This window comes from Octopus sinensis, unplaced genomic scaffold, assembly GCF_006345805.1.
Source record: "Octopus sinensis unplaced genomic scaffold, ASM634580v1 Contig13306, whole genome shotgun sequence".
NCBI lineage: Eukaryota > Metazoa > Mollusca > Cephalopoda > Octopoda > Octopodidae > Octopus > Octopus sinensis.
In genome coordinates this window covers 34245-61989 of record NW_021832869.1, presented here as the reverse complement: position 1 = coordinate 61989, position 27745 = coordinate 34245, and the positions used below count along the sequence as shown (strand labels likewise).

General features: G+C 36.7%; 2 protein-coding genes across 2 annotated transcripts; both read right to left on the bottom strand.

Moving 5' to 3' along the window:
- Positions 1-1134: 1134 nt before the first annotated feature.
- Positions 1135-2848, bottom strand: LOC115229639 (general transcription factor II-I repeat domain-containing protein 2B-like). The gene is made up of 2 exons (XM_029799965.1): positions 1957-2848; positions 1135-1160 (listed from the first exon to the last, which is right to left on the bottom strand). The coding sequence occupies exons 1-2, from the start codon at positions 2846-2848 to the stop codon at positions 1135-1137; spliced, it is 918 nt and encodes a 305-aa protein (XP_029655825.1).
- A 39-nt stretch (positions 2849-2887) lies between these two features.
- LOC115229638 (general transcription factor II-I repeat domain-containing protein 2-like) lies at positions 2888-3598 on the bottom strand. Its single transcript, XM_029799964.1, has one exon. It carries the CDS (start codon positions 3596-3598, stop codon positions 2888-2890), a length of 711 nt encoding a protein of 236 aa, XP_029655824.1.
- Between the last annotated feature and the right edge of the window lie 24147 nt (positions 3599-27745).

The window sequence follows — 27745 nt, the reverse complement described above, 5'->3', positions numbered from 1 at the left end:
TGTCTGTCTGTGTGTCTGTCTGTCTGTGTGTGCACACCAACTTCAAATTGGCAATACGATGTCCTCGACTTACATGATGAGGTCCTTAAAACCTTCCCCCCAAAAAAATTAAAAAAAAATTTTCTGCATTTTGGTTAAAATGAACAACTACAATGTCCTCGACTTACATGATGAAGTCCTTAAAACCTTCCCCCCAAAAAAATTAAAAAAAAATTTTCTGCATTTTGGTTAAAATGAACAACTACAATGTCCTCGACTTACATGATGAAGTCCTTAAAACCTTCCCCCCAAAAAAAATTAAAAAAAAATTTTCTGCATTTTGGTTAAAATGAACAACTACAATGTCCTCGACTTACATGATGAAGTCCTTAAAACCTTCCCCCCAAAAAAAATTAAAAAAAAATTTTCTGCATTTTGGTTAAAATGAATTTGAAGTTGGTGTGCACACACAGACAGACAGACACACAGACAGACAGACACACACCATACCATTTTATTATTAAGATTTTAATTGTCCATAGAACACTGGAGTCTCTCGTAGAGGCAAATGGGGGGGGGATCGCGGAAATGGACCACAAACCTTTCACCGTACATACAGAAAGTGTGTGGGGTCACGGTCGGAACATCGTGAAAACATGGCTCGACTGTTGAGAAATGTCGGAATCACCTGAACGTGTTAGTTAATGGTTAAGACGGTGATTTTGTTTGGCTTAAATAATAATAATAAGTAGTTTTTTAATGCCTCAAAAACTGGCTTTTTCAGCGAATTTTGCTCGCGATATTGCGCGAAACTGCCTGTCTATTCGCTCGTCTTCTCAATCCAAGAATTAACGTTATTATTTTTTGGGAAAAAAAACTTTCATCGAAAAAAAACATAATAAAATATTATAGTTCCTCTTTTACTTTATTTTTCACGGAAAACGCATCTAAAGGTATGCAGAATGTCAAGATGCTATGGGATCAGTTGTCAGCACAAGAGAAGCAAGAGAAGCAGGCACTGGTTTCAAAGGTTGTTCTAATTTGTTGATTTTTAGATGAAAATGAATTATCCGAAAGCTTTTGAAGCATGCATCTCGAAACTCGTTGACTACCATTCATCACTGGTTATGAAATACTCATTTGTTGATCAAAAGCCTAAGGTTTAGTGAATTTCCTATAATCTGAGAATGGTTTGAAAAGCAAAGAGATCAAAGAAGATATGAATCAGCTTCTTTCATATGTCAAAATAAACAAGAATATGGTTGAACAACAAAACGAGTCTATGGGAAGTAAAGAAATTAACAGAATTCTTATTGATGGGTTTTTAAAATCCAAATTGGTTTGTTTTTAAATAATTTATCATCGAAGGAAGCCTCCATGATTAATTCTCCTTTGAAGAACCTTTAACACTTTTTATGTTCTTTTCACGTTTTTTGTTTAAAAATGGCTCATGACTTATTTAGAATTTATTAGATAGACTAATTAATATTGGAGTCTTCCGAGTGATTAAGGATTGAGCTCAACATATTTTCCTCGCTCCTATTACGTTCAACAAAATTTATTGCCACTGAATTCTTTTCATGCAAGGACAAAATCTTTACAAAAGTATATTCATAAGGGGGTACCCTTATCCTTTCGGTGGTGCATTAGATTAAGGCAGGGGTCACCAAACTTTTTGCACTCGCGGGCCGGATTGACCCCAACACAATGAACGCGGGCCGGAGCACGTGCATAGGATTATAATTTTACTAGAAATTCATAAGTGTGTTTTTTACAATAAAAACTAATTTAAACAAAAATAAAGTAAACAAAAATTTTAATGAGAGCTATGGAACTGTGATCTTTTTTTGATAAGTTCATCAATATTTGGTTTTAAATTGCTGCATCCTATCATGAGAATTGATTTTAAGTGTCCGTCAGTCAATCTTGCACGATGGGCAGACTTAACATATTTCATCCTCGAAAACGTTTGCTCACATTGGTAAGTTGTGCCAAATATAGAAATCATCTTTATCGCAAAATTCTTTAGTCTCGGAAACTCATCATCCTTGAGATATTCGTAGAACTCAGCGAGTTTGGTCCGTCTGTGACAATCTTTGAGCTGTTCATTTGATTGTAAGTCAATAACTTCTAATTGTAATTCATGTTGAACATTTTCAACATTACAAGAAAATGGATTTTCGAACAAAATTATATCGCTTTCAATTTTGTCAAGTTCAGAAAACTTATGTAAAAAATGATGTTTTAATTCTTTGATAATTCCAATTTGGAAAGTAATGTCGATCTCATTACAGTTTGCCTCACAAAAACTTTTAAAACAAGAAAAGTGTGAAAACTGACGTACTCCAAGTTGTGACTCGAATAACATCAATTTTTGTCGAAATGCTTTAATTATCCTGTAGAAATCACAAATTAAGTTTTCCTTTCCTTGTAATTTCAGATTTAGCTCATTCATGTGAGTTGTAACATCAACCAAAAATGATAATTTTGATAGCCAAGCAAGATCTGATAATTCGGGATAATAGTTATTTTTACTGGTTAGAAAAATATCAATCTCACTTCGGAGTTTATAAAATCTATTTAATACATTATCACAGCTAAGCCATCTAACTGCAGTGTAATATGGTAAGTCAAAATATTCAGATCCAAAATCGTCAAGTAAAACTTTAAACTGACGGTGATTAAGTGAGCTCCCTCGAACAAAGTTTATTATGCGAATAACTGGATTCAACACACATGAAATATTAAGAGCCTTCGCACATAGTGCGTGCTGATGAAGGATGCAATGAATGAACAAAGTGTTTGAAATATGTAATTCCTCCAATTTATTAGTTATTTGCCCAACTAGACCCTTTTTAAAACCAGCCATATTCTTTGCCCCGTCAATCGTAACACAACTCAGTTTCTCTCATTCAAGGTTATAGTCACTTATAGTTTGTTCCAATTCATCAAAAATATCTTTTCCAGTGGTTGTTCCATGAATAGAACAAACAGATGCCAGTTCTTCAGTTATGGAAATATTCTCATCAACTCCACGAATAAAAATAAGAAGTTGCGATGTTCCCGAAATGTCAACTGACTCATCCAATGCAAGAGAATACCACAACATATTACTTGTCTTTTCACAAATTTGTAAATATATATTTGTTCCAAGCTCTTCAGTTCTCCGTGATACAGAACTCGCCGACAAACTTATTCCATCAAATAAGGAAGAATTTAGTGGGCACAAACAATTAACTGCTTCAATAATGCAATTTTTGATATACATCCCATCACTAAAGGGTTTCCCGTGTTGTGAAATAATTTTCGTTATCTCGTATCCAGCTCTTGTTACATTTTCATTATTTTCAAAATTTTTTTTTATAAGGCCTTGTTGAATTTGTAAAGTGCGTTTCAGTGATTCAACTTTATCCTCACGTAGCTTTCCAGTGTACTTGGAATATATCGGAACATGATTCGTTTCATAATGACGTCGAATGTTATACTCCTTCATAACAGAGAGATGTTCGTGGCATATTAAACAATAAGCTTTCTGCTTTAATTCATCTTTCGCAAAAAAATACTTCAATTCCCATAATTTATTGAATACACGGCATTCGCGGTCAACCTTTCTTTTCATATTAGACATAGCAACAAAGAAAAATTTAACGTTAATGCTGATAAGTTTTTTTTCGAATTAAATCTTGCAAAATAGTTTAATTTTTTAATTAAAGTTTTTATTTAAGTTAATTATTAAGGTATTAATTGAATATCTCGAAATAGTGCGCGGGCCTGATAAAATGTTGTCGCGGGCCGGATCCGGCCCGCGGGCCGTAGTTTGGTGACGTCTGGATTAAGGAGATGGGAAAAAAGGAGTTGAAAGTACTGCAGTCTGTTTATAAGAATGGGCAAAGGGACAAAATGGCCTTTGGTTGTGAGAGAGAGGCCCTCGACCCACCTTATGTCAGTCATTTTCCTTTTTTTACTCTCCTCAGTCATCTTTTGTTCTTTAATAATTGCTTCCAGTTGCTGTTCAAGGATCAGACTTGAACGTGTCTGTTATATTCAGCGCAAGAATATAAGTAACTTTGTATTCTGAATTAGACTGACACTTCCCTTTAAAAAACTAAAATACAAAAAAGCAATAACCCTGTCATAGAGGGAGTTTTCCGAGCAATTAACTGTGTTTTGGAGTACTTGGTAGAAATAGGCAATGGAATTAAAAAAGAAAGCGTAATGGAGATGTGACCCTAAATTGAGTGAGGTGAGCATCTGTCCATATTGCTTGTTCGACTGAGACCTCATCAATTGTAACAGACGAGTCAGACTATCTGGGAGTACATCAGAGGGCACTGATCTTTCAGAGTGACTCCCTCCGAGTTATCGCCCCTGTCTTCAGTTGAGCGCTTTGTACGTTGCCCACTGTCCCACATTTCAATACCAAAACGAATTCAAAGGGATTCAAACACATTGAGAACTCGTGACCAAATTTGCCCAATACTCCCACTCAGAGATTCCTTCGAGTCGTCGAATGAAATTATCTTGAGAGTGAGCACTTGGAGGCCGACATCCCTGCCAACGACATAGACTGTGCAGCATCCACCACGACAAGACTGTACATGTACGAATAATATATGTTGGCTACAATATCATAAATGTGTGATACTCTTCATCTGACATAATCTCTCGCCCTCCAAAAACTTGATCAGATTCAACTGCCCAAATTAAATTGTCAAGGACAAGTCCGTCGAAATTTTGGACCCCCACATCTGTAACATTAAAACATTCAAAGACCAATTCCGATTGAAGAAGACCAAGTCCAGTCGGAAATACTTTCTGAGATGTCTTCAATGAGATGAGAATGCTCGTCCTCGCTGTCTCCTTCCACACCCAACTGCATATCGTCGAACGTGTTAGACATTTCCCCCTCATTTGGGACTTGTTCATATTCCAAGTCTCGAGATCCATTCTCCTCTGGAATTGTCTCCAATTGAGCTAAATGATGACACAAATCAGAATACAGATTAATTCCTCTATTCTCGTCGGACTAGAATCGTCATCACTGTCATCCTCTATCACGTCCTCGTAGTCATATCTCTCATAACTTGTAAACTTTAAACACGAATGGATACTTTTCTTCAATGGAGCACCGATTATTGCCTCGGAAAGAAGAGTCGTTCTTTTTGTCGGCATCAAATGTAACACAAGCAGAGTACAGTCAGTACATTCTTCTCGTCCTTATAACCATTGTCACAGGCTTGAAAGGACCTACCCTAATTAGATATTTCATACACTTAATAATACCCGTCCTCCGAGTCAAAGGCTTTGTAAATGTCTACAGAGCAAACCACGGGCTTTTGGTGATTTAAATGAAATATTGTTTGTATTAAATTTCAATTAATATTGCTTTTGATGTCTTGAAAACGTGTTAAAAAAGTTGAAAAAATTTTAATCTGAATGGAGTAAAAATTTTTGTAATTCACGATGAAAATATTCGAACTTGGTCGATAATGCTCAAAAAATGCATCAGTCAAAGTATTCACGTGAACCTCTTTTCAGTAAACTTACGCGAATAAAAAGTAAGTATTGAAATCGATGAGTGGTGAACATCTAATTCAACGTACATCGTATTCGAACTTCACTCTTCTCTTTGATAAAATATTAGACACCAAAAAAAAACCAAACCACACATTGATTCTCTTATTACGTAATAAAGCCTTTTTTTAATAAATGAAATCTTTTTTGTGCGGCCCGGAAATATACTCTTTCTTGTCGATTTGACCCTTAAGCTAAAAAGGGTAAGAACTGATAATTTAGATGCTATGATTATTTATCTGACCACACATTAGTAATAAATAAAACTATTATATATATTAAAACCAAAACAATAAATGGGTTAAAGAGAAATTGATAATTAGAAAACTCGAACTTTTAAAGTGTTTGTTTTCAACATTTGATGCTTTTGTGATCCGGATGACTAAATTGATTAAAATATTCTTACTCATCTGGTTTGAAGGCGGATTTTTTAGATTCTACGCGGACCTAAAATCACAGTAGCTAGATTTTATTTTTTTATTTTATTTTAAAAAGGCTGTTAGTAGCTAGATAGCTAACAGTAGCTAGATAAGCATGATTTTGTGTTTTGGATGTTTATTTTCATGGTTTTTGGAGTTCAATTTTTTGATCATTTTGAATTAATCTACAAAATGTAGTTTAAAGTTGACAAATTTAAATCAATAATAAAAATTATAAAGATAAAATAAATTACAAATCGAATTATCAAAATAATTTATTAATAGTTATGGAAGAATTATTCATGAGATTACACCAATATTTAATTTCTTAAACAATTATGTACGGACATTTGTACAAATAAAGTTTATAGTCGACACTTTTACCAGTAAGATCAGTTAGGACAATTCGGATACTCTTTCTTGTGACGTTTTCACCAACAAAGTGTTATCAAAACATCAAATATATTTTATACGTTCAATAATTCATTTTGTCACAATAAGTATCATAAACTGAAAACGTTATGAGCAATTTTGATTGAGAGGACTTATCTTTCTCATAAAAATTTTGCTAAAATAAATTGATAAATTAAATGTAAATTATCATAGGTTAAAAAGAATCATTCAGTGTAATAAATGGTCTTCACATATGGAATGTTACTTAATTGTTATTATTCGATTAAAATCTTCATGGTGTCTCCAATAGAGTAAAAATACACTTAAAGCAGAAAAAAGTGACTACTTATAAATAATGCAATCTGTTATACAGTGCTGGTAGAAAAAAACCGGTTTTGCAGTTACTAACTTTTTTTGGCGGATAACATTCAATTTTCCAACTGAATTGAACTTTTTGGAGTTGACTAGATTTATAATTTTTTTATTTATAAAAAGTTTCATTAATCGGTTAAAATTTTGAAGATTTGAGTTTTTCTGTGTGAATAAAAAACCGGTTTGCTTTATTGAGTGATATTTTAGTTGTTGAATTTTGAGTTTTATAAGAAAATGTTAAATGCAATAATTAAAGGAAAGATCCTAAAAATATGGGACTGCTGATAGGGTTCCTGGTTCCGGACGTCCTAAAAAGCTTCAGAAAACAGACATTGAAATTCTATTACATCTTATAGAGTGCGATCCCAAAAATCTTCTAACACGTTGAGTAATGAAATAAAACATTTAACTAGTAAGAGTGTCTGTAGAAAGACAATTGGAACTTATTTAAATTCACATTTTCTCTTCGAAAGAGGATTTATTTCTGCTATTTACTTTTGCCTTTTTAATTCAAAATAATTTGATATGTAAAAATAAAATTTTAGACAAGCCATTCTAAAATAATAAATTAAACATTAAAATTATTATAAAAATAAGTAAAATTTTTGCCTTTTTAATTCAAAGTGGGTCCCTTCAAGCCTGGAGGTCCTTTCAAGCCTGTGACATTCTTTAGTCATTTAAAACCCGTGACAACTGTTTCGCAATCCCTGAGGCTGGGAGGGTGTCCTAAACTGCAATCATTGATCGATCGTTTTTTGTAAATATCATTTGATTGATGTTTCTAGTGGGGACATTTCAAATAAATGTTGTTTGGAATCATAGCCACAGTGAACTGATATAAGTGAGATGAGGGAATACTTTTTTGGACATCTTTTTTTCACGTTTGTACACCTTGGGGTTTCGTTCACAAAAATATAAAATACATTTTTTGTATTAATAAGAGTTAATGTTGGGTTAGCTTTGGTTCAATTTGAGGGATTGTTTTCTCAAAATTCTCTACGTCGGCATGCCAATCAACTCCACTAAGAGAGAATATATTCGAGAATCTATGATCCCAAAGGACCTCAGTTGAATGGTAAGAAGTTGGTGATTTCACGGAATAGCCAGACGATTCACTGACTCCTGTCACTGTGACGATAATTTCACATCCATCAGCTATGAATTTTGATTGGTCGTATTTGTAAAGAGGGCTGTTTTCGTCATCTTGTGAGAGACCGTTATTGGCCAGCCAGAGTCAGGAGAACTTGAATCAAAATTGGTTGCAAGACGTTTAGAGTGAAAAGGAATCATTTCCCCTTCGGCAGTAATTTGAGAACAAATGAGACACATTTTAACATTAGAAGCTATAATTTGAGACTTTTGGATATTAAGAATTCGACAAATAAAATATTTTGATTGATTCCTTTTACAAACAACCGCATTTTTTGTAAAAATCCAAGTTTTTTCCTTGAAAGCGGATTGGATATTTTTTTGAATGCAAGTCCAAAACCCAAAGATTCCAACAAATTCCAATCAGTGTTTGCAATAAGAGAACTATGCCTGAAAGAGGGCAGTTTGAACTAACAAACATATGGCCGTATCCAACAGTGCTTTGTGTTTTCATTGAAAAAACCATTGCTCCTAAAAAAGTGTTTAAATTATGAACACATTCCGTTTCACTGTATAAAAACAGAATGTACCAGATCAGTGCAAACACAACAGAACTGAGTAAGTATATGGAAATGATGAAAATGAATAATTGTATCCAATTCAGTAAAAGCAGAGATGTCAAAAAATCGGAAATAACACGTTTTTTTATAACCGGAAATTCTACATTTAATTTTTCCGTTCTTTTCGACTAATCGGGAGTTTGTTCTGGCCCACTTTTTGGATGAACTTTGGTGGGAAGAAAGAGCTTCCCCACATTCATGTAAACTGACAAGTCTGTTTCATTTGAATCCTAATCAACGTAAGACAGATCATAAAAATACTTTGCATGAAAAAAGTAAATCTGTTGAACTGGACATAAATTATGTTAAATTTTTATATTTGATTTTATTTTTTAAAAAATTCTTGAATAAAAATAAATTAAATTTAAAGGGAATTTATTCCCTTTTGGTCATTATCCTGCTATTATGTTTATTCGGTACTTCCATTAATATTATCATTTTAGTACTTTTCATAAGGATTACATAAAATTACAATTAAAACCTACGCACGTGGATTTTTCTGTGATGTCAAAAGTCTTACATATTCCTACAAACCTTTTTCCCTCAAATATTATGTCTTTTTTTATGCGGGGTTGCCATAAATGTTTTTTAGTTTGTTTAATATTCGTAAGGTTCTGGTGTAAAAAATATACTCAGCAAAGTAAATGGACAATGTAAACTTTCGAAAACTCTAAAAGTGATAATTCTTAATTTGCTGACTTTATTTATCGACTACGGTTTTGCACCCGTGGTTTTATTTTTTGTAAATGAGCAGCTTTGATATAATTTATTGAAGTTATATACTGGTTATCTTAGGCCTAATTTTGCGAGCATTTGTTTACTTAATTACACGAATATGTCTTGTTCCTGATACGTCTAGGAGATTGGTGAAATAATCTCTTCCCTTAAATTTTAATGTTTACGCTTTCGTCACTTTTTAGAAGGTCATTTGCTTGACCGATACAGCATCTAATTTTTCTTATCATCTTTGATTCTAAAAATTCATCTCTCAAGGAATAATAAAAATGTTCTGTCCAGGTTACAGCCACAAAATAAACTCTCTAATAAACGGGAAAAAACATTCTGCCGAGTCTTCCATCAAACTGAGGAATCTAAACAGATTAGTGCTGTTAATCCGTCGGCTCTTGATTAAATACGGACAAACTGTTTGTCCTAGGCATAGACAAATGACGGTGAATGGACAAAACCGTCGTGAATGAATTGTCTTCCTTTATCCTTTGAAGTCTGTTAATCCATCAGTAAAGTTCTACATGATACACAAACCTGTCAATTTTATCAGAGAGGTTTCCATAAAATAAAAATATTTTGAAAATAATCAGATTGAATCCAAAAATAAAATAAAGAATCGGGCATATGCCAATATGATGCCAATACTCATCTCACAAAATATTGCTGAGAGTAGTTAAAGATAGTCTGATAGAAATATTAACAAAGTTAGTAGCTGTATTTCCTAAAACAACATTTTGCTCTAATCACTGTTAAACAAACCTGCTTTAAATCTGATTTAAATGTGTTAAAAAAATTTGTGTAAATAAATATTTATTATTAAAATTATTTTAGTTTAATTCGTGTGCAACTTAACTTCAACACAAAGTTCTCTAAATTCGAAATAGTAAGAACTAAAATATAGAAATGTAAATGGTAGCATCATCCATTCAAAAAACGAGCTTACAGATACAAAATTCTATTTTTTATAAATAAACCTTACATTGTTGTTGATATATTTTGACAAAATATTGAATATCAGATCTACAATATTAAAAATCACATCGCATACACATTGCAAAAGAAATAGCCAAAAGAATTGCCAAAATCCACTCATATATAATAGCTTCTTTAGTTTTAAATTGTGGGTAAAGCATTGTAGAGACTTTGGCAAGAATAAAAATACCAAATAAATTCCCAATAAACCCAATGAGTGCTCCAGAGAAGTGTAATTTCTGAAGTGGGTATAACTATTAAATTTTAAACAAAAATAAAAAAACCTGAAAATTGACAGGAATTAAAATTCCAAAAGTGCACACAAATTCATTAAGAAATAAAATATTATTCAAAAATTGAGATTTCTGAATGATTCTCAGTTTATGTCGATTATAGATTAATATTATACATGCGATAAGCAATTCTGTTATATTAAATATAAATCAAACGGTGAAGAAACAAAATTGTAAAAAATAATGAGAAAAACGAACTTTGCGGTCGATGGTTAGCCATGTCACTGAACAGTTGTTTTTTATTTAATGTTACCTGACATAAGGAATGATATAGGTAGAGTTTATTGGTTTATTATTGTTCCATATTATAATAGTCCCAATCACTCCGACTGTACCCCATATTAAATAAATAATAATTATTATATGAAAATAGCGAATATACATAATTATAATTTAACTATTTATTTTGTCATCAATGTGTATAATAAATAATATAACTAAAAAATTAACAAAAAATCTTAAAAATTATAGCTATTCACCTTTATATATGTTTAGTCGAGACAATATATTTGCCCATATTCTACTTTATTGTTTTTAAAATGTAAACAAAATGTGAACTTAGCCATCTACGAAGACACAATGAAGTTGTAAAGTGTATTCAATTACATTTTTGTCAAGTAAAAAAGAGCAACAAAGATAAAGGATCACTGTGTCGAGTCTATAATATCGACAGAAAATGTTGAAATCCGAATTGATATTTCCTGAATTGGTTTTTTAATTACAAAAACAACTTCGGAGGCTACGAGGATTCTCAGAGAAATATTATACTGGACTGCTCTACCTCAGTCTCTTCCACCATCACTTTGGAGATCGAAACAGCCACTTAATTAAAAAAATATTAATTTAAATTATTATTAATCAATAATATCCAGTTTACGAAAAACCAAGGTCCCGATTATTATTGCTTTATCTGCCACCAAAAACCTGACTGGATGGTAAGGCCTTTGATCAATCGGCTCCAGACTGTCCTACGGATACAGAAAAGTCCACTTTCTTTGCATTACTTTAGCAATCACACCTAAACCAGGGATACACATCCAGAGGACGCATTTCAAAAACGGCGCTAATTTCGCGTCATAAAATTTAAACCTTTGGCAAAAAAAATGTGTGAAATTACCTTTCTTCGGGGCACGTGACAGACGGGTCGTCCATTTTATTAACAAAGACAACAAAATAATTAATGCCAGAAGCCTCCGCAATGATAGCATGTTCCCGCGTCTGACCCCCTTGTCAAACCCTGTCTCAAACTCCCCCGACTTCGCAGAGATTACTAGTACTGCCATGTCTTCCTTGACTACCCCCTTTATCATGTTGGGGCCATATGCCTTGTGGCCTGGAGCGTCCAATATAGTCACGTTCTTTTTGGGGGTTTCGAAGTAGGAATACCGCACTTCGCAGTCTTGCTTTTTCGCGCTCTTCTGGGTTTGTGTCGAGAGCACAGGTACCTCAGAAATTAGAGTTAGGAGTACCACGACTCAAGGTTTGGTTCCCGCGCTTTTGCCTCGTATTTCTCCAATGTTATCTTGCTTATCATTACTGTAAGAGCATTAGGTTACCGCCAATTGTCAATTTTCCTGCGTTGACATGACCAATAAAAATTATATTTATTTCATCTTTTTTGCCCAAATTGGCTGTCTCTTCATTAGTTGGTGCTAGTTGAATGATATATTTAATAGTCATCGTGATTCCGATTTCCCATGGTTAAGCGGCACAGATTGCAGTCTTTCTTTGGTTAAGTGATTACAACCTCACTATGTAAGGTGAGTAAGGTATCTGTTAGATTAGTGGTCCTTATTTGTGGCTTCTCGCATGTTTTGTTCTACTGGTTTATACACATTTCACTACATTTTATTAAGCAAAGAGTTTAGAGCGTAATTTAGTCAGAAAGTCTGCAATACCAACAACGAATTTAGCAGAGACAGCCACAGGGGCGATTATAGTGTCCTCCAAACAAACAAATTCATCAAATCTCCGACTTGCGTCTTGTAAATCGACTTTATTGCACACCAAAAAAGAAGGAAGGCGACTCAGTCCCTCTTTGTAATCCTTCAACTGACACTTTAAATCTTGGAACTGGCAAAATAAATCGAGAGAAAGATCAAGGACAAACACAAAACAACGACACGCAATCAAAGGCTTCGCCCACCCTCCATATTCTGCCACGTTCGGCATCCTGGTCACGGAAGAACGGAAAGCGCGGTTTCCGTTTCCGCCATCATCTGTGGGCGGATAAAAAAAAGTATCCACTTTAGTATCTCAAATCAATTTCCGTTGTAATCAGAGTGATTAAAGATCTGTACATAAATGTCGACTTATTCACAAAATACCCAATTCAAAATGTCTCTAAAAATCATACATCTATTGGTGGGCATTCAAGAAATCATGTTTTATTCATCCATGATTTGAAACTTAAAGAAGATAAATAATGAAGGATGTAATTATTTACTTTAATGGTTTGAAAAAACATTTTGAAAAATCAGCGCACAGCTCATTATTTATTGAGGAATGATGCCGCGTTAATGAATGGACTAAATAGCTATTGTTATTTGAAAGTGCTAGAAGACAGATGCAGGAAATTGCATAATATTTGAAGTGAAAACAATCAAAACCAACGATAGAAAAAATTGGCTTAAATATTTAGTTCAAATTATTAAAAGGGGACTATTTACGCTGCATCTCTAATATTGAATTTTCAAATATGCAACAAAGATTCAAGAATCACACAAACAATTCGACATTTGGTACTTGTAGATTTCATGCTGCACGAAATAAGGCTCTAACTTAATTTTGAAAAATTTTTTTGATTAAAAATATGATATTTTAAAAGAAATGAACAATGCCGAATTTATAAATATTATTATAAATTTTTTTAAAAAAATTTTTCAGCAAGATAATACCACATGGGTGTGCAATAAAAGCGAGTGCCGAACTTATAGTTCTGTCAGAAACGGTATAATAAGAGGAACTTTATTTTAGGTACGTAGCTCGAAGCACGACAGTGCCCTTACATCATGTATTCGTTTTATCTATATGTGGAGCTTGACAGACACACAATTTCATGGTGTCAGCGTCAATTGGAGTGGAGTAGCCAAACTATTTGTAATTGGTCTCACTCCTGCGGGAGGTATGTGCTGATTATTTAGTTAATCGTCCGAACACATGATTGGTATATTACTCATATTTGATTGTATAGGTGGAATTGGAAAAAGTGTTGAAGTAGACGAATGCATGTTTTCAAAAAGAAAGAATAATGCAGGACGGATTCTCCCTCAACAATGGGTGTTTGGGGGAATCTGTCGAGGAAGTAATGAGTGTTTCCTGGAGATGGTTCCAGATCGCACGAAAAGAACTTTGACAGCCGCGATACAGCGAAATATCGCACCGGGTTCAGTGATATACTCTGACAAATGGAAGGGTAATTGTAATTACTTTGTTCTTGTTAATAGGTTATTCAACGCCAGATCTTAATGCTCTTGCATATGTGCACCTTACAGTCAATCACAGGCGGAATTTTGTAGACCCGAGGACCGGTGCACATACTCAGACTGTGGAGAGAATGTGGGGGAGCGCAAAATGGCGCAATAATCGTTGGATATCGCCCACCGAACGTCGCACTACGTCGAAACAACTGAACTTTTTTGACTTTAATAACTTTTTTACTTTGTCGGTATAGTCTTAACACCATTAAGACGTTAAGAATTCAAAATTTTATTTAAAAAAATTTATAATAATATTTACAAATTCGGCATTGTTCATTTTTTTTAATTTTTCATATTTTTAATCAAAAAAATTTTCCAAAATTAAGTTAGAGCCTTATTTCGTGCAGCATGAAATCTACAAGTACCCGACATTTGGCTGTAAATTTATGTCTTTTAAAAACCCAATTATAGGAAATCTTAACATTGAAAATATTTAGAAAGTTTCCAACAAATTCAGTCTACCCAGAGCCAATACACTTTCTGACTGGGTGCGGATCTTGACGGAAAATAAGTTTAAAGTAATATATATTAACAAATACACTCGAAAAAAATATATCAATTAAATGTCCAAAAAATAAGTTATTCACAATAAAATCTGACTTTTAATTATAATGTTTTCACTTGTCCTACTTTTTGTTTACTTTGTGATTTAAAACGACTGTAACTTAACACAACAGATTTTTAAAAAATTGCTTAATTTAAATTAGGATGTTCAATAATTGTAATTTCAATAGAGAAAATGCTGTGGGACATATAACATCAATGCAATTTTAAGAAACGTTACATTTCCAGATAAAAAAATATTCTCAAATTTAACAAACTTAAAGCGATTGTAATCAAAATTTCATTAATGCTAGTTACTGTTATGGAAACTCGCTAAAGAGAATACTAAACAGCTCATTGGATGAGTTGGATCGTTAATTTCCATATGCATATTTAAATATTTCGAATCATTAGAGCACTGTATTTCTGTAGTAATTTTCGTTACTTGAATGTAGATGCCTTTGCATGCCTAGACAGTTTAAAATCTCTGTACAAATCTTATTTTCATTAAAGATACATGCCATTAAATGTCATTTTTCAGTCACCCAAAAACAGTCATCCCCTAAAAATTCGGTATTTTAAATTACTCATTGTGTAGTATTGAGAATAGCCATAAAATGTGCATATTTACCAATAGGCCCCATCCAATAATGTATACTTGTCGAAGGACCATATAAAAATGCAACAAAAATGCACTAATCGACTGTAAGAAGATTGGTTTGTGTATTTAATCAAAACTTTAAATAGAATATGTCCAAAACATACCTTACAAAAATTGCAAAGACGGTGACGGCGAAGTTGATTTAAGTGTTCATCAATCACTCGATTTTTATTTTTGTTTGCGTAAATTTACTGAAAAGAACTTCACATGAATGCGTTGATCCAAAGACTGATGCATTTTAAGCATTATCAACCAAGTTATAATATTTCCATTTTGGAATTCGACTTAAATTCAATAGTTTGCTTGACTTAAATAGCGCGGTATGTACGATTTTGCAGGAATATTATCTTGATGCAATATGCTGTGATGCCAAATCACAGGAATCAACTCATCGTCTGCTTGCCATCCAGCTATAAGATGTTAAATTTCAGTTTTCCATCCAACCATAGAAGGACATCAATCTGTGGCAATTCAAAATATCTCTGAAAGATCCAAATGTGCCTTTTCAAGGAATTAACAAGTTTACGGAATATCAGGACATTCGGTGGCTGGGATACGCCCCTCACGCAATCACATACGCGTCGGACTACTTTGAGCAACTCTACTCTCTGGCAGTAAAGCTGATCAGAAAGGACTTGGCGTACGTGTGCCACATGTCGCGGATGAGTTGAAGGGGACGAATGTGGGGGAGTCTCCATGGAGGACAAGACCGGTGAAAAAGTCATTGGGGCTGTTCGAGGACATGAGGAGAGAGAAGTTGGAGGAGAGGGAGGCGTCGTTGAGAATGAAGCACAGAATGGAGGACGGGAAGGTGGACCCGGTGGCCTACCGAATAAAGTACTGCGAGCACTACCGAACAATGAATGACTGGTAGTGCCAATGGGAGGAGTGTAGGTGTGTATATCCCACATATGACTTTACTCACTGCTTGTGTGACTCCATCGAGGACATCACTCACTCTTTGTGCACCAAGGAGTTCCAGAGCAGGTGATTGATGACGGGGAGTGTAGGCGGTCGTCTTACTTTTATTTGTGCAATGCCCTTGACGTGTACTGTTCAGTCCAGTGGGAGTACAGTCGACTCAACTTGTACTACAGTGTTGTGTCCAAGAGGAAGATTGCCAAGCTCATCCAACGAGGATTCGTCAGGTTTACTCGACTTTTCTACTCTAGTGATTGGGATGACCCCAGACTGTTTACTCTCTCTCCGAAGAAGGGGAGTCCCACCCGACGCTCTCAACTACTTTTGTGCCAACGTCGGAGTCACCATGTCCCTCTCACACACTGATCCCTCACTCCTCGATGCCTGTAGTCGTACTGTACTCAATTCCATTGCCAAAAGGTTCCTTCTCCACATTTCACTCTTTAGGACTATGGTTGTTCTCAATCCACTCAAACTCCATATTTGCAACTTTACTTACCCCTCTTCCTTCACTGTCCCCGACTTCCCTTCCAATCCTCAAGCCGGCTCACACTCCATTGCGTTCTCCTCCGTCATCTTCATCGAACGCTCAGACTACCAATTTGAGGCCACTAACTTCAAACGGCTCACTCATTCCTCCTGCGTTGGCTTGAAGTACACAAATTTGATGGTCCAAGTCGTCGAGTCCTCAGACGATCAACTCGTTGTTGACTGTCTCCCACTCGACCACCAACGCTGTTCTTCTTCCATTCACTGGGTTTCCTTCCATGTCTCCTGCACTGTTAGACTATATTCCAACCTGTATTCCCCCTCCTTATCCCAGTTTCAAACACAAACTTCCCCTTATCCCAGTTTCAACAGATAGATCAGAAATATTAGATAGAAACAACAGATAATTGAATAGCAAATAAACAGAAAAAGTGCACCCCAACAACAACGTGCAAAGTGCGTTTACACTAATTTTAAGAATTGATTTTTGTTTGCATCCTTATTATTATTAATAAGCACACCGCAAAATAACGTTAGTAAAGTTATCTCGTGTGTGCCACCCTCTCCTGGATGTGTTTTGTTAATCGCTTCCAAGTCCCTTTGTTCCTCGATAGTTTCCTCAAGTGCTCATGATCGTCTGTCGATTTCAACTCTTTTCTAATCAAAGTTAGGTTTTGATGCAGGAGGGTTGCTAGATTGATTTGTGGTCTTCCTCGGAAGGTCGTTTCCGGATGAGGAGCGTAGTGGTGTTCCATTGCGAGATTTGCGGGAGTTTTCCTGTCCATTCGTAGGATGTGACCGAATAAGCCCCATCTATTATGTCGCGTCACACACGAGCTACCCATCCCATGGTGGTTACATGTCGTCAATAAATAATAATGCCTGTCATGGTGACTGTCAAATTTAATAATTAATTTAATTGCATTGATTTCTAATCAATAATCGTTTCAACAATAAAAATTTATTAAAATAAAGCGTCTACGTTTTTTTAACTTGATTCATATTAACTATTTTAGACTTCCCTGAACTTGTTTTAATCTGTTAAATAAAATAATAATAAAATAGACCTCTAGTCGATTGTTTGACAAAATTTGAACAACTTCAGCAGGTTCGCCATATGGGGATTCAAATCGGTTTAGCCTTAGGGAAGGATTTGTCCCAAAATCCTTTAGAACTCTAACCTAACAATTATTCACTAAAAATACTCCGCTCCCAATTGAAAAATCGTATTTTGATTGATGAACATTCATTTTTTTATTCATGCGTTTAAAATATGGTGAATTTAAATTAGGTGGAGAAAAATTAAATATAAAATCACTAGCATCCAAGTTGTCTAGCATATGTTATTCAAAATTTACCTGAAACATCTAAAATATTTTCTACATCCATATCCTCTGATGATACATGATAAAAATCATCCAAACACTCACTTTCTTTGAAATTAAAAAAATTAAAAAAACTTTTATCATCATGAATGACGGTGTTTATACCAGAAACTCCTCTTAGTTTTTTAAATGGTGTTTCATTTATAGAAGAATGAATGGAGTGCTTTATTGTAAAATAGGAGTGTAAACATTCCTGTTGCAGTTTACAAATTCCAGAATGGCTTTAACGCTAAAAATATTAAATATGCCCACACGAGTAACGAATGATTAAACCACATTAATTATGACATCTGACAGCCAATGACCTCGTAAAAATGATTTATTGACAGGTGACATGTAGCCAGCATGGGATGCGTAACCACCATGGGACGCGACATATTACTTCTTATTTCTTCGTCCAACGGATTTACATTGTAATTGGAGTAGAAATGTTTGTTTGATAATTGATTTTGAGAGCAATAACCTTCCTATCTTCAGAAATGTCCGCGTCCTCAAATGTAACATTGTTTGCCAGAAATGACTCACAGTCAGTCAAAGTATTGCCGACATAAACAAACAAATGCCTGACCACCACCAGATTGTACATATCGGGGACCATCCTGACCACGTCCTTGTAGAACTCCAAATATTCCAACCTAAGACATACACCCCTCGACATAAATATTGGTGAATCTTCAACTTACTTCATTCATACAAAGAATGATTTAATTTTTTCTTCAGATATATTTTAAAATCTGATAAAATTGATAAAAATTAATTTAATTATTTAAATTTTGAAATTTTGTCTAAGAAATTTGGAAAAAACAACGACTTTCATTGGCATAAAATTTGGTTATTGTGAGATTAATATGTAGAATAACCTCCTTTTGCCGAATAGATCTCCCAACACCTTTTTTTCATTGACTCAACTAATTTTTCAAGTGTTTTTGATGGAATAGAATTCCAAATATCTAATAGATTTTCCTTCAGTGCCTGAATGTTCTCATTTTTTCTTTGCCTAATTTGAACCTTCATATAAGCCCACAAATGCTCTATCGGATTTAAATCCGGAGATTGCGAAGGCCATTCTAATTTTTTAATATTTTTTTCGCGAAAATATTGAATAATCATTTTTGATGTATGGCAGGGAGCGTTGTCTTGTTGAAAAATATAGTCAACAATCCCCATTTTTTGTACAGAAAATGGCAAATTATTGGTCAAAATAGATTGATATTTTGCAGAATTAGCGTTTTGTCTATAAACACAAATCACCTACCCCATGATAGGAAAAACAACCCCACACCATGACTTTCCCTAATTTTTTATTACATCATAATTTACCTTTTCCAAATTTGACAGTTGGAGTAATATTTTCGAATTTATTCATTTCAAATTTTTTTCTATACACAATTTTTCTTTTTTGGATCGGTAATAATTCAAAAATACATTCATCAGAAAAGATTATTGATCTAAAATCATGGTCTGAAATTTGAAGAAATTTTTGGACGATCTCGAATCTGGAAACCATGTGTTTTTTTGTTAGAAGTGGTTATTTCTTTGCAATTCTTCCGAAAATTCCATTTTTATTTAAATTTCGTATTATGGTTCGAGGCGAGACACGTGTTCCAGAAAACTTTTCTATTTCATTAGAGGGTTCAGAAGCAGTTAAAGATGAATTTTCCTCTGATGTGCGTACCAAATGATTAATTTGCACATTATTCAAAATTGATAGTCTTCCAGAACCATGTTGGCGGTCATATGATCCAGTTTTATTGTATTTCTTGATAAAATTTACGACTGTTGAATATGGAACACCGGTTTCTTTAGAAATTTTAATATATGACATATTTAAGTCGTATAGCGCAATTATTTTCCCTTTCATAAACGAATCGAGAGTATTATATCTAAAAATATTTTTTTATTAAGATCAATCTCTAAATACTAGCATAATTTGACGGTTTAAATTTTATAACCAATTTTCATGTCACTAACCTAATTGCCGACATGCTTTAAATTTCTTGCAATATTAAAATTTAAATCTATTTTAATTATAAATACAAAATAAATATTATTTTAGAAGATCTAAAGGATCTTAAAGTATGAATTTATTCGTTTTTAAATGAAAAAAGCAGGAAAGATTAAATAACCAAATTTTTTGTCGAGGGGTGTATACCACTCTCACAACGTCAGGGGAATAGTCAAACTAGTATTAATGACATGTGTCATTCCCAACTCAGCCAACGATTTGTCGGATGCCAGTGTGTGGAAATAAACTGTGATGGCCTTGGTCCACGGAATCCGAAACATAATGTAGTGGTACGTCTGCTTATGGACCCCAATCAAATAATTCTTCATGAGTAGCACAAAGTAAGAAATGCACAGAAATGCCCGATGGGACAACTCCCCTGAGTCAGTTGTGCAATCTTTGACCAAATCTAGACCACAGGTGAGACATCTAAAGTAAAGGACCAAAATTTGAACGTCTTAATAAAATAGTCTTGGGATATTGCCATGACATGAGGGAGACATTCGAACAAAGTCTTTAAACACTGCTGATTAAGTCAGCAAGTCAGTCCAGTTCTGATTCCGTCGACAATCTGCTGATTTATCCACCTGGTCTTGCCTCGTTTGCTTGCTCTGCGAATATTTTTGGCAAAATTCTTTGTTTATGTCACTGGGAAAACATTTTTGTTGAAAAGGAGAGATCAGTCTGCTCATAAAATCATTCAAATATTATTCCTGTTGGAAAAACTGGTAGAACTCATCTTTCTCATCAAACACAGAAGACTTGTGTTTCTGAATGTTCACAAACACCTCAAAAACCATGTGAAAAAAATAGTCGTGAGTCCGGGGGTTCTCAACACGTTCACTGACCTCATTAAAGTCAATCTAAAGTCCCCAAGTCAGCACAAACAGAAAAAGACAAGAGCACAGAAACCAGTGCTTTCAGTCCGAGCAGAGAACTGTACCATTTTGAGTTTTTATTTGGATTGGAGGTGTTCAAACCGCGAGAAATTAAAATTATAAAATTCTGATCCTCCCATTCGGGGTTAAATGCACGATTTTCATGAATAATTTTTCTACTTCGTTTAACACGTTTATCAGACATCACAAACAATATTATTTAAACATTAATGTACAAAATATTAAATCTAAAAACAAAAAATATTTAATATATTTTTATAATTTTAATCGGGCCGCACCAAAATTGTGGCGGGTCGCGGTTGAGAACCGCTGCTCTTGACTGTTCAAATGGTAATTTACATTAATTCCTAAACATGGTAAATCAGTTGTCAAGCAAAGCTAAAATTCATAATTTTGATGCCTAGAACGTTTTGGGGGAAATTAAAATACAAAAAACTTTACAAAATTCAATTAAGATGCACCAAAAAGCACGCCTGCAAAACAATACTTCCGGATCCTTGCTTGCTAAATTCAAAGGCTTAAACCAATGTTCACAGTTTATAAAAAAAATCCACGATTTTATTTCTACCTTGTTCATTCTAAGACTGACGCCTAACCCTGTCCTCAAAAAACTTCCACCAGAAGTTGATCCCCCCGAATTGCTTTTGGAGCGCTCTTCTCAGATCAACCTTGCCTTTTTCGCTTGTGTTATTACCACTTTTTAAACTTTTACCTCACTTAATGAACCATTTGATCTCTTCTTTCTGTAGCTTTTGCTATGTTGACAAGTGCTCAACTGATCATTTTTTCCCTGCTCTGGTCTTTTCCCATCCGCAAAAAACTTGCTGTTCACTCCCCAAGGTCTTTTGGGAGCAACTCTTGATACACTTTACCACTTTATTATGTCTTCGGACATAATCACTGTCTGCTTTTTTGCAATGGACGCATAGTGATCCCGTGAATGCAAAAATATTCTTATCTTGCAAATAACCCGCCGACAACTGCATATTTCGAGTCAAATTCACCCTCCCAGACAGATAGTCGACTGTTTTTCCAAACTTTTGAAAAACTGGAAGAGTATAAATTCGGTCTTGAACGAAAGAGGACTTTGAGAGCGACCATTTTCAGGCAACCATAATGGCCGGTTGGCACAGTGCTAGCAGTGGTATTGTGCTACCGGCTAAAAAAACGTTGAATAGTGCCACTACTTGGTGTTATGAGACATATTAAAAAAATATGAAAATTCAAAAATGGGTTCGTACCCGGGACATATAAGGAAAAAGATGTCCTTTTTTAAATAATATTTTTATTTAAAATATTCTTTTTTCATTTAAAATATTTTTTGTTGATTAGAATGATGACAATACTTTAAAGTTTTAAACTTTTTAAAATCAAATTCAAACAAAAGAGCAATTGTCCCTGCTACAAACATATTATTGTGAATCTAATCATTGAGGCATCCTTTTATTCAACACAAACTGTGAAAAATTAGAATGTTTAATTCAAATTAAGACATTTCTAGTGGTTCTTTTTTTGTGGGCATTCCACGCAAACCAAACCATCAGGAAAGCTGAAATACATCTTAATAAAGCAAACTAAGAGACCAATGAATTTATTTATTAAATAAGACGAGCAATGGAGAAAAAAATACGAGAATTTAAAAAGTCAATTTCAAATTTATTATCTAACACAGAAAGACAGTAATTTAAAAGAATTTGTGGTATTTAACTGAGTTATTGTTATTTTGTAAAAATAAAAGATGAAAAAAAAATATTTTATTTAAAGAAGTTGTTATTGGTTTAGGACCCCCTAACGCCACGCTAAGACCGGAAGATAAGAGATCCCCATTTCCAACTGTGTCGTGCCAGAAGTACTCGTTGCCTGACGGGCAGGGGAACGATAACGAGAATTGGCCCCAGGATGAAATCTGGCCTCCTTCGGAATCGAACTCACGACTGTCCAAATCCATTATCCATAGCTTAGTCTTCAGCCAAGGGAGCTCAACATGGTAATTAGAATCGGATACCTAAGTATATTTAATCAAAAATACTTTTAACGGTCCAGCAAATTTACAAATTTTGCAGTTATTTATAATTTGTTTGATAACAGGGCGTTTCACAGTAAAATAAAATTCACAGCACTTCTTGTGAAGCTTTAGTATTCCTCAGTGGCATTCTTGGTGAATAGCGAATGCCAATGTTCTTATCTCCATGTCCTTAATTAATGGCCGGATGGTATGTTGCTACTGGTTTGCAAAATGCTTCCGGTTGTATACTGCTACCGGTCAAAAAACGAAGTCTAGGTAAATGGACATATAAGGAAAGATGTCCTTTTTGTTAGAAATATCAAACTTTTTTGACTGTTTTGTAATTGCCACAAAGGCTATGGATAGCTAGTAGCTAACTGATTTGCTTTTACGAACAAGAAAAAAATCAGCAAATTTTTATCGCCATAGTAAAGCCATTCCCACGGATCACGGATATCGACAGATGTTTCCAAAGCCAAGATAAACTCTCTGGAATCGTGTCTTATCCTTGATATCCGTCGACCAGCGCGAAGGAACGGAGCGTCGTGGCCCGAAGATTACTGAAGACTGAGAAGTAAAAAGAAGCGAATTGTAGAGGTGGCGGTACTTGAGAATCTTTCGATCCTCGGCCAGCCTCGAAGCGAGTCCAGGATCGACAGCGGACAGGGAAAGATTTAATTTTTTAGTAAATATATACTTGTCATGGTTTTATCAAGAACCTGCGAGCTCAGAAAGAATAGTACACAGATAACACCACTGGTTTTAAATCCAAAGATAACAAATGAGAAAGAGTAGGGGAAAGAGGCATTTTTGACCCCTTTTGCGCTTGAAAAATCCCGAAGTCATAGTAGAGAAGTTCTCAAATGTCTCGTGTCCCAAACAAACGTAGTGAAATGTCATTTTTATTATTTTTATATAGTTTCGATAAAAACTATGATTTTTTTATTATTAAAAATTATTTCAGTACCTATCGAAATAAGGATAACCAAACAACTTGAGACATAATATCTCTATTTATTCTGCAGTTTTTGAATAAAAAAAAGTTTCTTTCAAAGAACTCGGAGGATAACCCAATTCTTTCTCTAATGTCAACAGGGGGGGGAAAAATTTATTAGTTAAGGGAGGCAGTTAAAAACTAACTAAGTAGACCTTCGGCATCGCTGCCTTTTCAGTCTCCATCACACACACGCCTCCCACACACAACCACAAGTTAAGACTTACCGCCTTACCTGCCATCCAGAAATAATCTTCTCTAGGACCTCAGAGAGGCTTTGAGGGATGATTCCTGGGCGTCGGAGAGCACAGTCCGGAATCCTAAGCCATAGGCTAGCCTTATGGCTCGTCTTCTTACTTTTTTAAGCACGTCAACATGCTTATCCTGTCCTCATAGAGGTACCAAGCGTGGACGCCATAGGTCAAGACGGGTAACACCATGGCGTTAAACACGCGGAACCAGGCACCTTGCTCAAGCGGAAAGCAGCAAACGCACCTAATCGCTGCATTGCACGCATTTTCGTACGTGCAATGTGATCATCAAACTTACCGGACGGCTTAAAGAGCACGCCCAAATAAGTCATCCGATCAACTGCAGCGATTGCTGACCGCTCAGCAATACCTAGGAACAAAATTAGTGTAACCCCTCGTCCTTTTACAGACTTTAAGGACACTGCACTTGTCCGCGCACATTCTCAGACCCCTACTCCCACACCAGTTTGCAAGTCCATCCACAGCAACCTGAAGCCTACGACACGCACACTCCGGTTCATTGAGTGATCCCAGAGGATAATGTAGTCTGCATAGATTACCATTTCAGTACGAGCATTGACTGGCATAGGCGCAGTGGCCATAAACACATTGAATAGTGTCGGAACTGAGCACAGAGCCCTGAGGGACCCCGCGAAGGACTGTTGCGACTTAGAAAAGACCCCCTGATGCCGCACGACCTGTCTGCGAGATTCAAGAAACCCCGACAGCCAGCGCCTTAGACACGGAGAAACCCCACACGTGGCAAGGGAACTCCGGAGGCCGTCGTGCCACACCGAGTCGAAGCCTTTTCAATGTCGAGACTAACTAAAATACCGCATTCCTTTTCTGGAGGGCGCTCTTCATACTAGACGACACCTTGTGAAGGCAGTCCCGCATGAGCGGCCTCCCTGAAGCCCCATTGGAACTCAGGGAGGGGTCTGCCACCATCAGCCCCTCCAGGAGCCTTTGGTGCATAATTCTTTCTAGGATTTTAGATATCGCGGGGAGCAAGGAAATGGGCCTATATCCCCCGGGGACATCATGTGGCTTCCCGGGTTTTCCGATAAGGATCACATCAGCTACTTTCCACCTGGAAGGAATCATCCCAAGTCGCAAGCTCCCGTTAAATAAAACCTTTAGCGCAGTGATTAACCGCGGCGGGGCCTTCTTAAAGATGGCCATCGGGATCCGATCCAAGCCCGCCGCGGTGTTCTTACTTCGGGAGATTGCTGCCAGAATCTCCGCTTCAGTAATTTCGCCTGCATCGTCCATTGATATCCAGCTGGCAGCGCTTGTCCCACGACAATATCTGCTGGACAGTATCAAAGGACGATGTCTCTACGAACTGACTTCCGTCAGTTCCCGAGATGTCATTGAGATGGGCTGAAAGTATTTCAACCACCTCAACCGGGTCCGAAGCGAGGGTTCCATCAGAGGTTTAAGGCGCACTGACTTAGCCCCCTTCTCCCCGACAGGCTCTTCAACTGCTTCCAGAAGTCCGGAAAGCGAGGGTCCACCCTTCGGCAGGCCCTCTCCCACCGCGAACTTTCGAGTTCGCGGATTTCTCTCGGATCTCCCTCTGAAGCCGGCTAATCCAGCCACGAAACCAAACACGGTTCTCCTCGTAAATGCATTTGTCCCGTAGTCTGGATAGCCGGCGCTTGAACCTAATTTTATTTAAGATCCGGTGAGGGAGCGTGGAATGTGACTGACCCTGCACTGAGTTCTGTTTGAAAATTATCTCGCATGTAATCAGTCAGGGCAGCATTGATTCCATTATCAAGCGCCTCCAACTCACGTATGTTGGCGCAGGTATTCCCCACCAGAAGTGAGGGCAACCTGCTGGCCATGAAAAACTCTCAGGTTAGCCCAGGAACCCACCCGGAGGTCAAAGTATCCTGGGACCCTTTGAGGAACTGGCTCACGGAAGTTCGTGCATAGAGGGCAGATGGTCGCTCCCAATATCGGGCAATAAAATAGTTTTACTAACCCAATTTAGAAGACCGGGACTGACCAGAGCAAGCCCTAGCCAGTCACGTCCTCCCCTCGTGTCGACGTGGTTTGGCTCGCTCGAGGTCCGGATTTCCAGCCCGAGTTCTTCAATCAGCGTCTTCAGAGCCAAACCATGCGAGTTGGTTACCCTGAAGCCAAGATCTTGATGCTTGGCATTCAGGTCCCCAACAACCATGGCCTTCGGATGCTTTTCAAAGAACTCCCGTACGTGCCAGGAGCACGCCGTAAAGTTCTTCGAGTACATCCCTCCTAGGTAAAATGTAAGCTCACCTATGCGAATTCTCACTTGGAGGAATTCACATAGGCTACATAAACATAAACCTGAAACTGTAGGGGAAGGTACGGCTTGTAGAAGAGGCTAGTTCCCGTGCCACATATTGACCCGTCTTTCCAGGGTATGTGACGACAGTTGTAGCCATCAACTACGTACGGACCCCCCCTTATCTTCGTTTCGTTGACCACCAGAATGTCCGCACTCGTGGTGGCCAACATCCTCTGAACGGCGTCCCTTTTCCCTTCCAGGGAACGCGCGTTCACCGATATGATGTTGAGCATCATATCGGTTCTTCGCCAAGGATCTTCTGGCCTCGGCAACGTTGCAGTGTAGCATTTCATCTACACTGCAATTCATCTCCCTACAAATTTTAATAGGGAAACGCATAATTGCACCGCAGGACTAATACTGTCCTGCGGTACACGCTCGCCAGGGGCTGAGTGCAATGGCATTCCACGTATGGAGGACGCCTTTCAGCCACACGTTGTGCCGGACGGTGCCGCCGTTAGCCGCCTCGGAAGGCATTGCCGGCTTAGGCAACCAAGCGGACTCGGGGAAGCTTTCGCCTGCTTTGCCAACTTTGTCGGCGAAGGCTGACACGACCCACACGCAGCATGGCTCACAGGTTCCACTGGCTTCGCCACCTAGCGGGTTGGAAGGTTGGCCAGTATCGCCTGCTTGTCAGGTTTTGGGGCAGGGGGCGCGACGCGAGGCGGGCGCCTTACCTTTGGGATTACATCCCCACCTACCTTTCGGGTTGCCTCCTTAAACTTGGGGCAACCTCTGAAGTTGGCAGTGTGTCCTAACTTACCGCAGTTGACACACTGCCTCTCCTTGGATGGTGAGGGGCACGTCTTGCGACCATGCTCTCCACCGCAGATAAGGCACTTAGCCTTATCCGGGCACTTCGTAGAGATGTGCCCGAACCCCTGACACCGAAAGCATTGGGTTGCTTTCGGGGGGGCCAGGCAGCTCGGATCCTAATGTAGCCGATCCTGGTACCAAGAAGTACCAGGCGCTCGGCTTCTGCAGGAGATCCAGTGTTAGCTCCGCCACTTCAAGAGGGCGATTACCCTGCTTGAAGCGTGCAATGGCAGAGGCACTGGGGTACTCCTGCTGCAGGTGATCTAGGACAGGGGTTCTCAACTTTTTTAGCTCAAGGGCCAAATCGATAATTAAGATTAGCTTCGCTGGCCGCACAAAAAATATTTTATATATTTTCCATTTTACTAAATATTGATTCGCATAAATATGTAGATTCATATATGCATTATGTGTTATATTTTTGAATTTGTCTTGAGGAATTAATTTGTAAAATTAATTTGAACAATGCCGCCAGTTCTATATCATGTTGTAAATTAATGAGTTCTAGTTGAAACTTTGCAG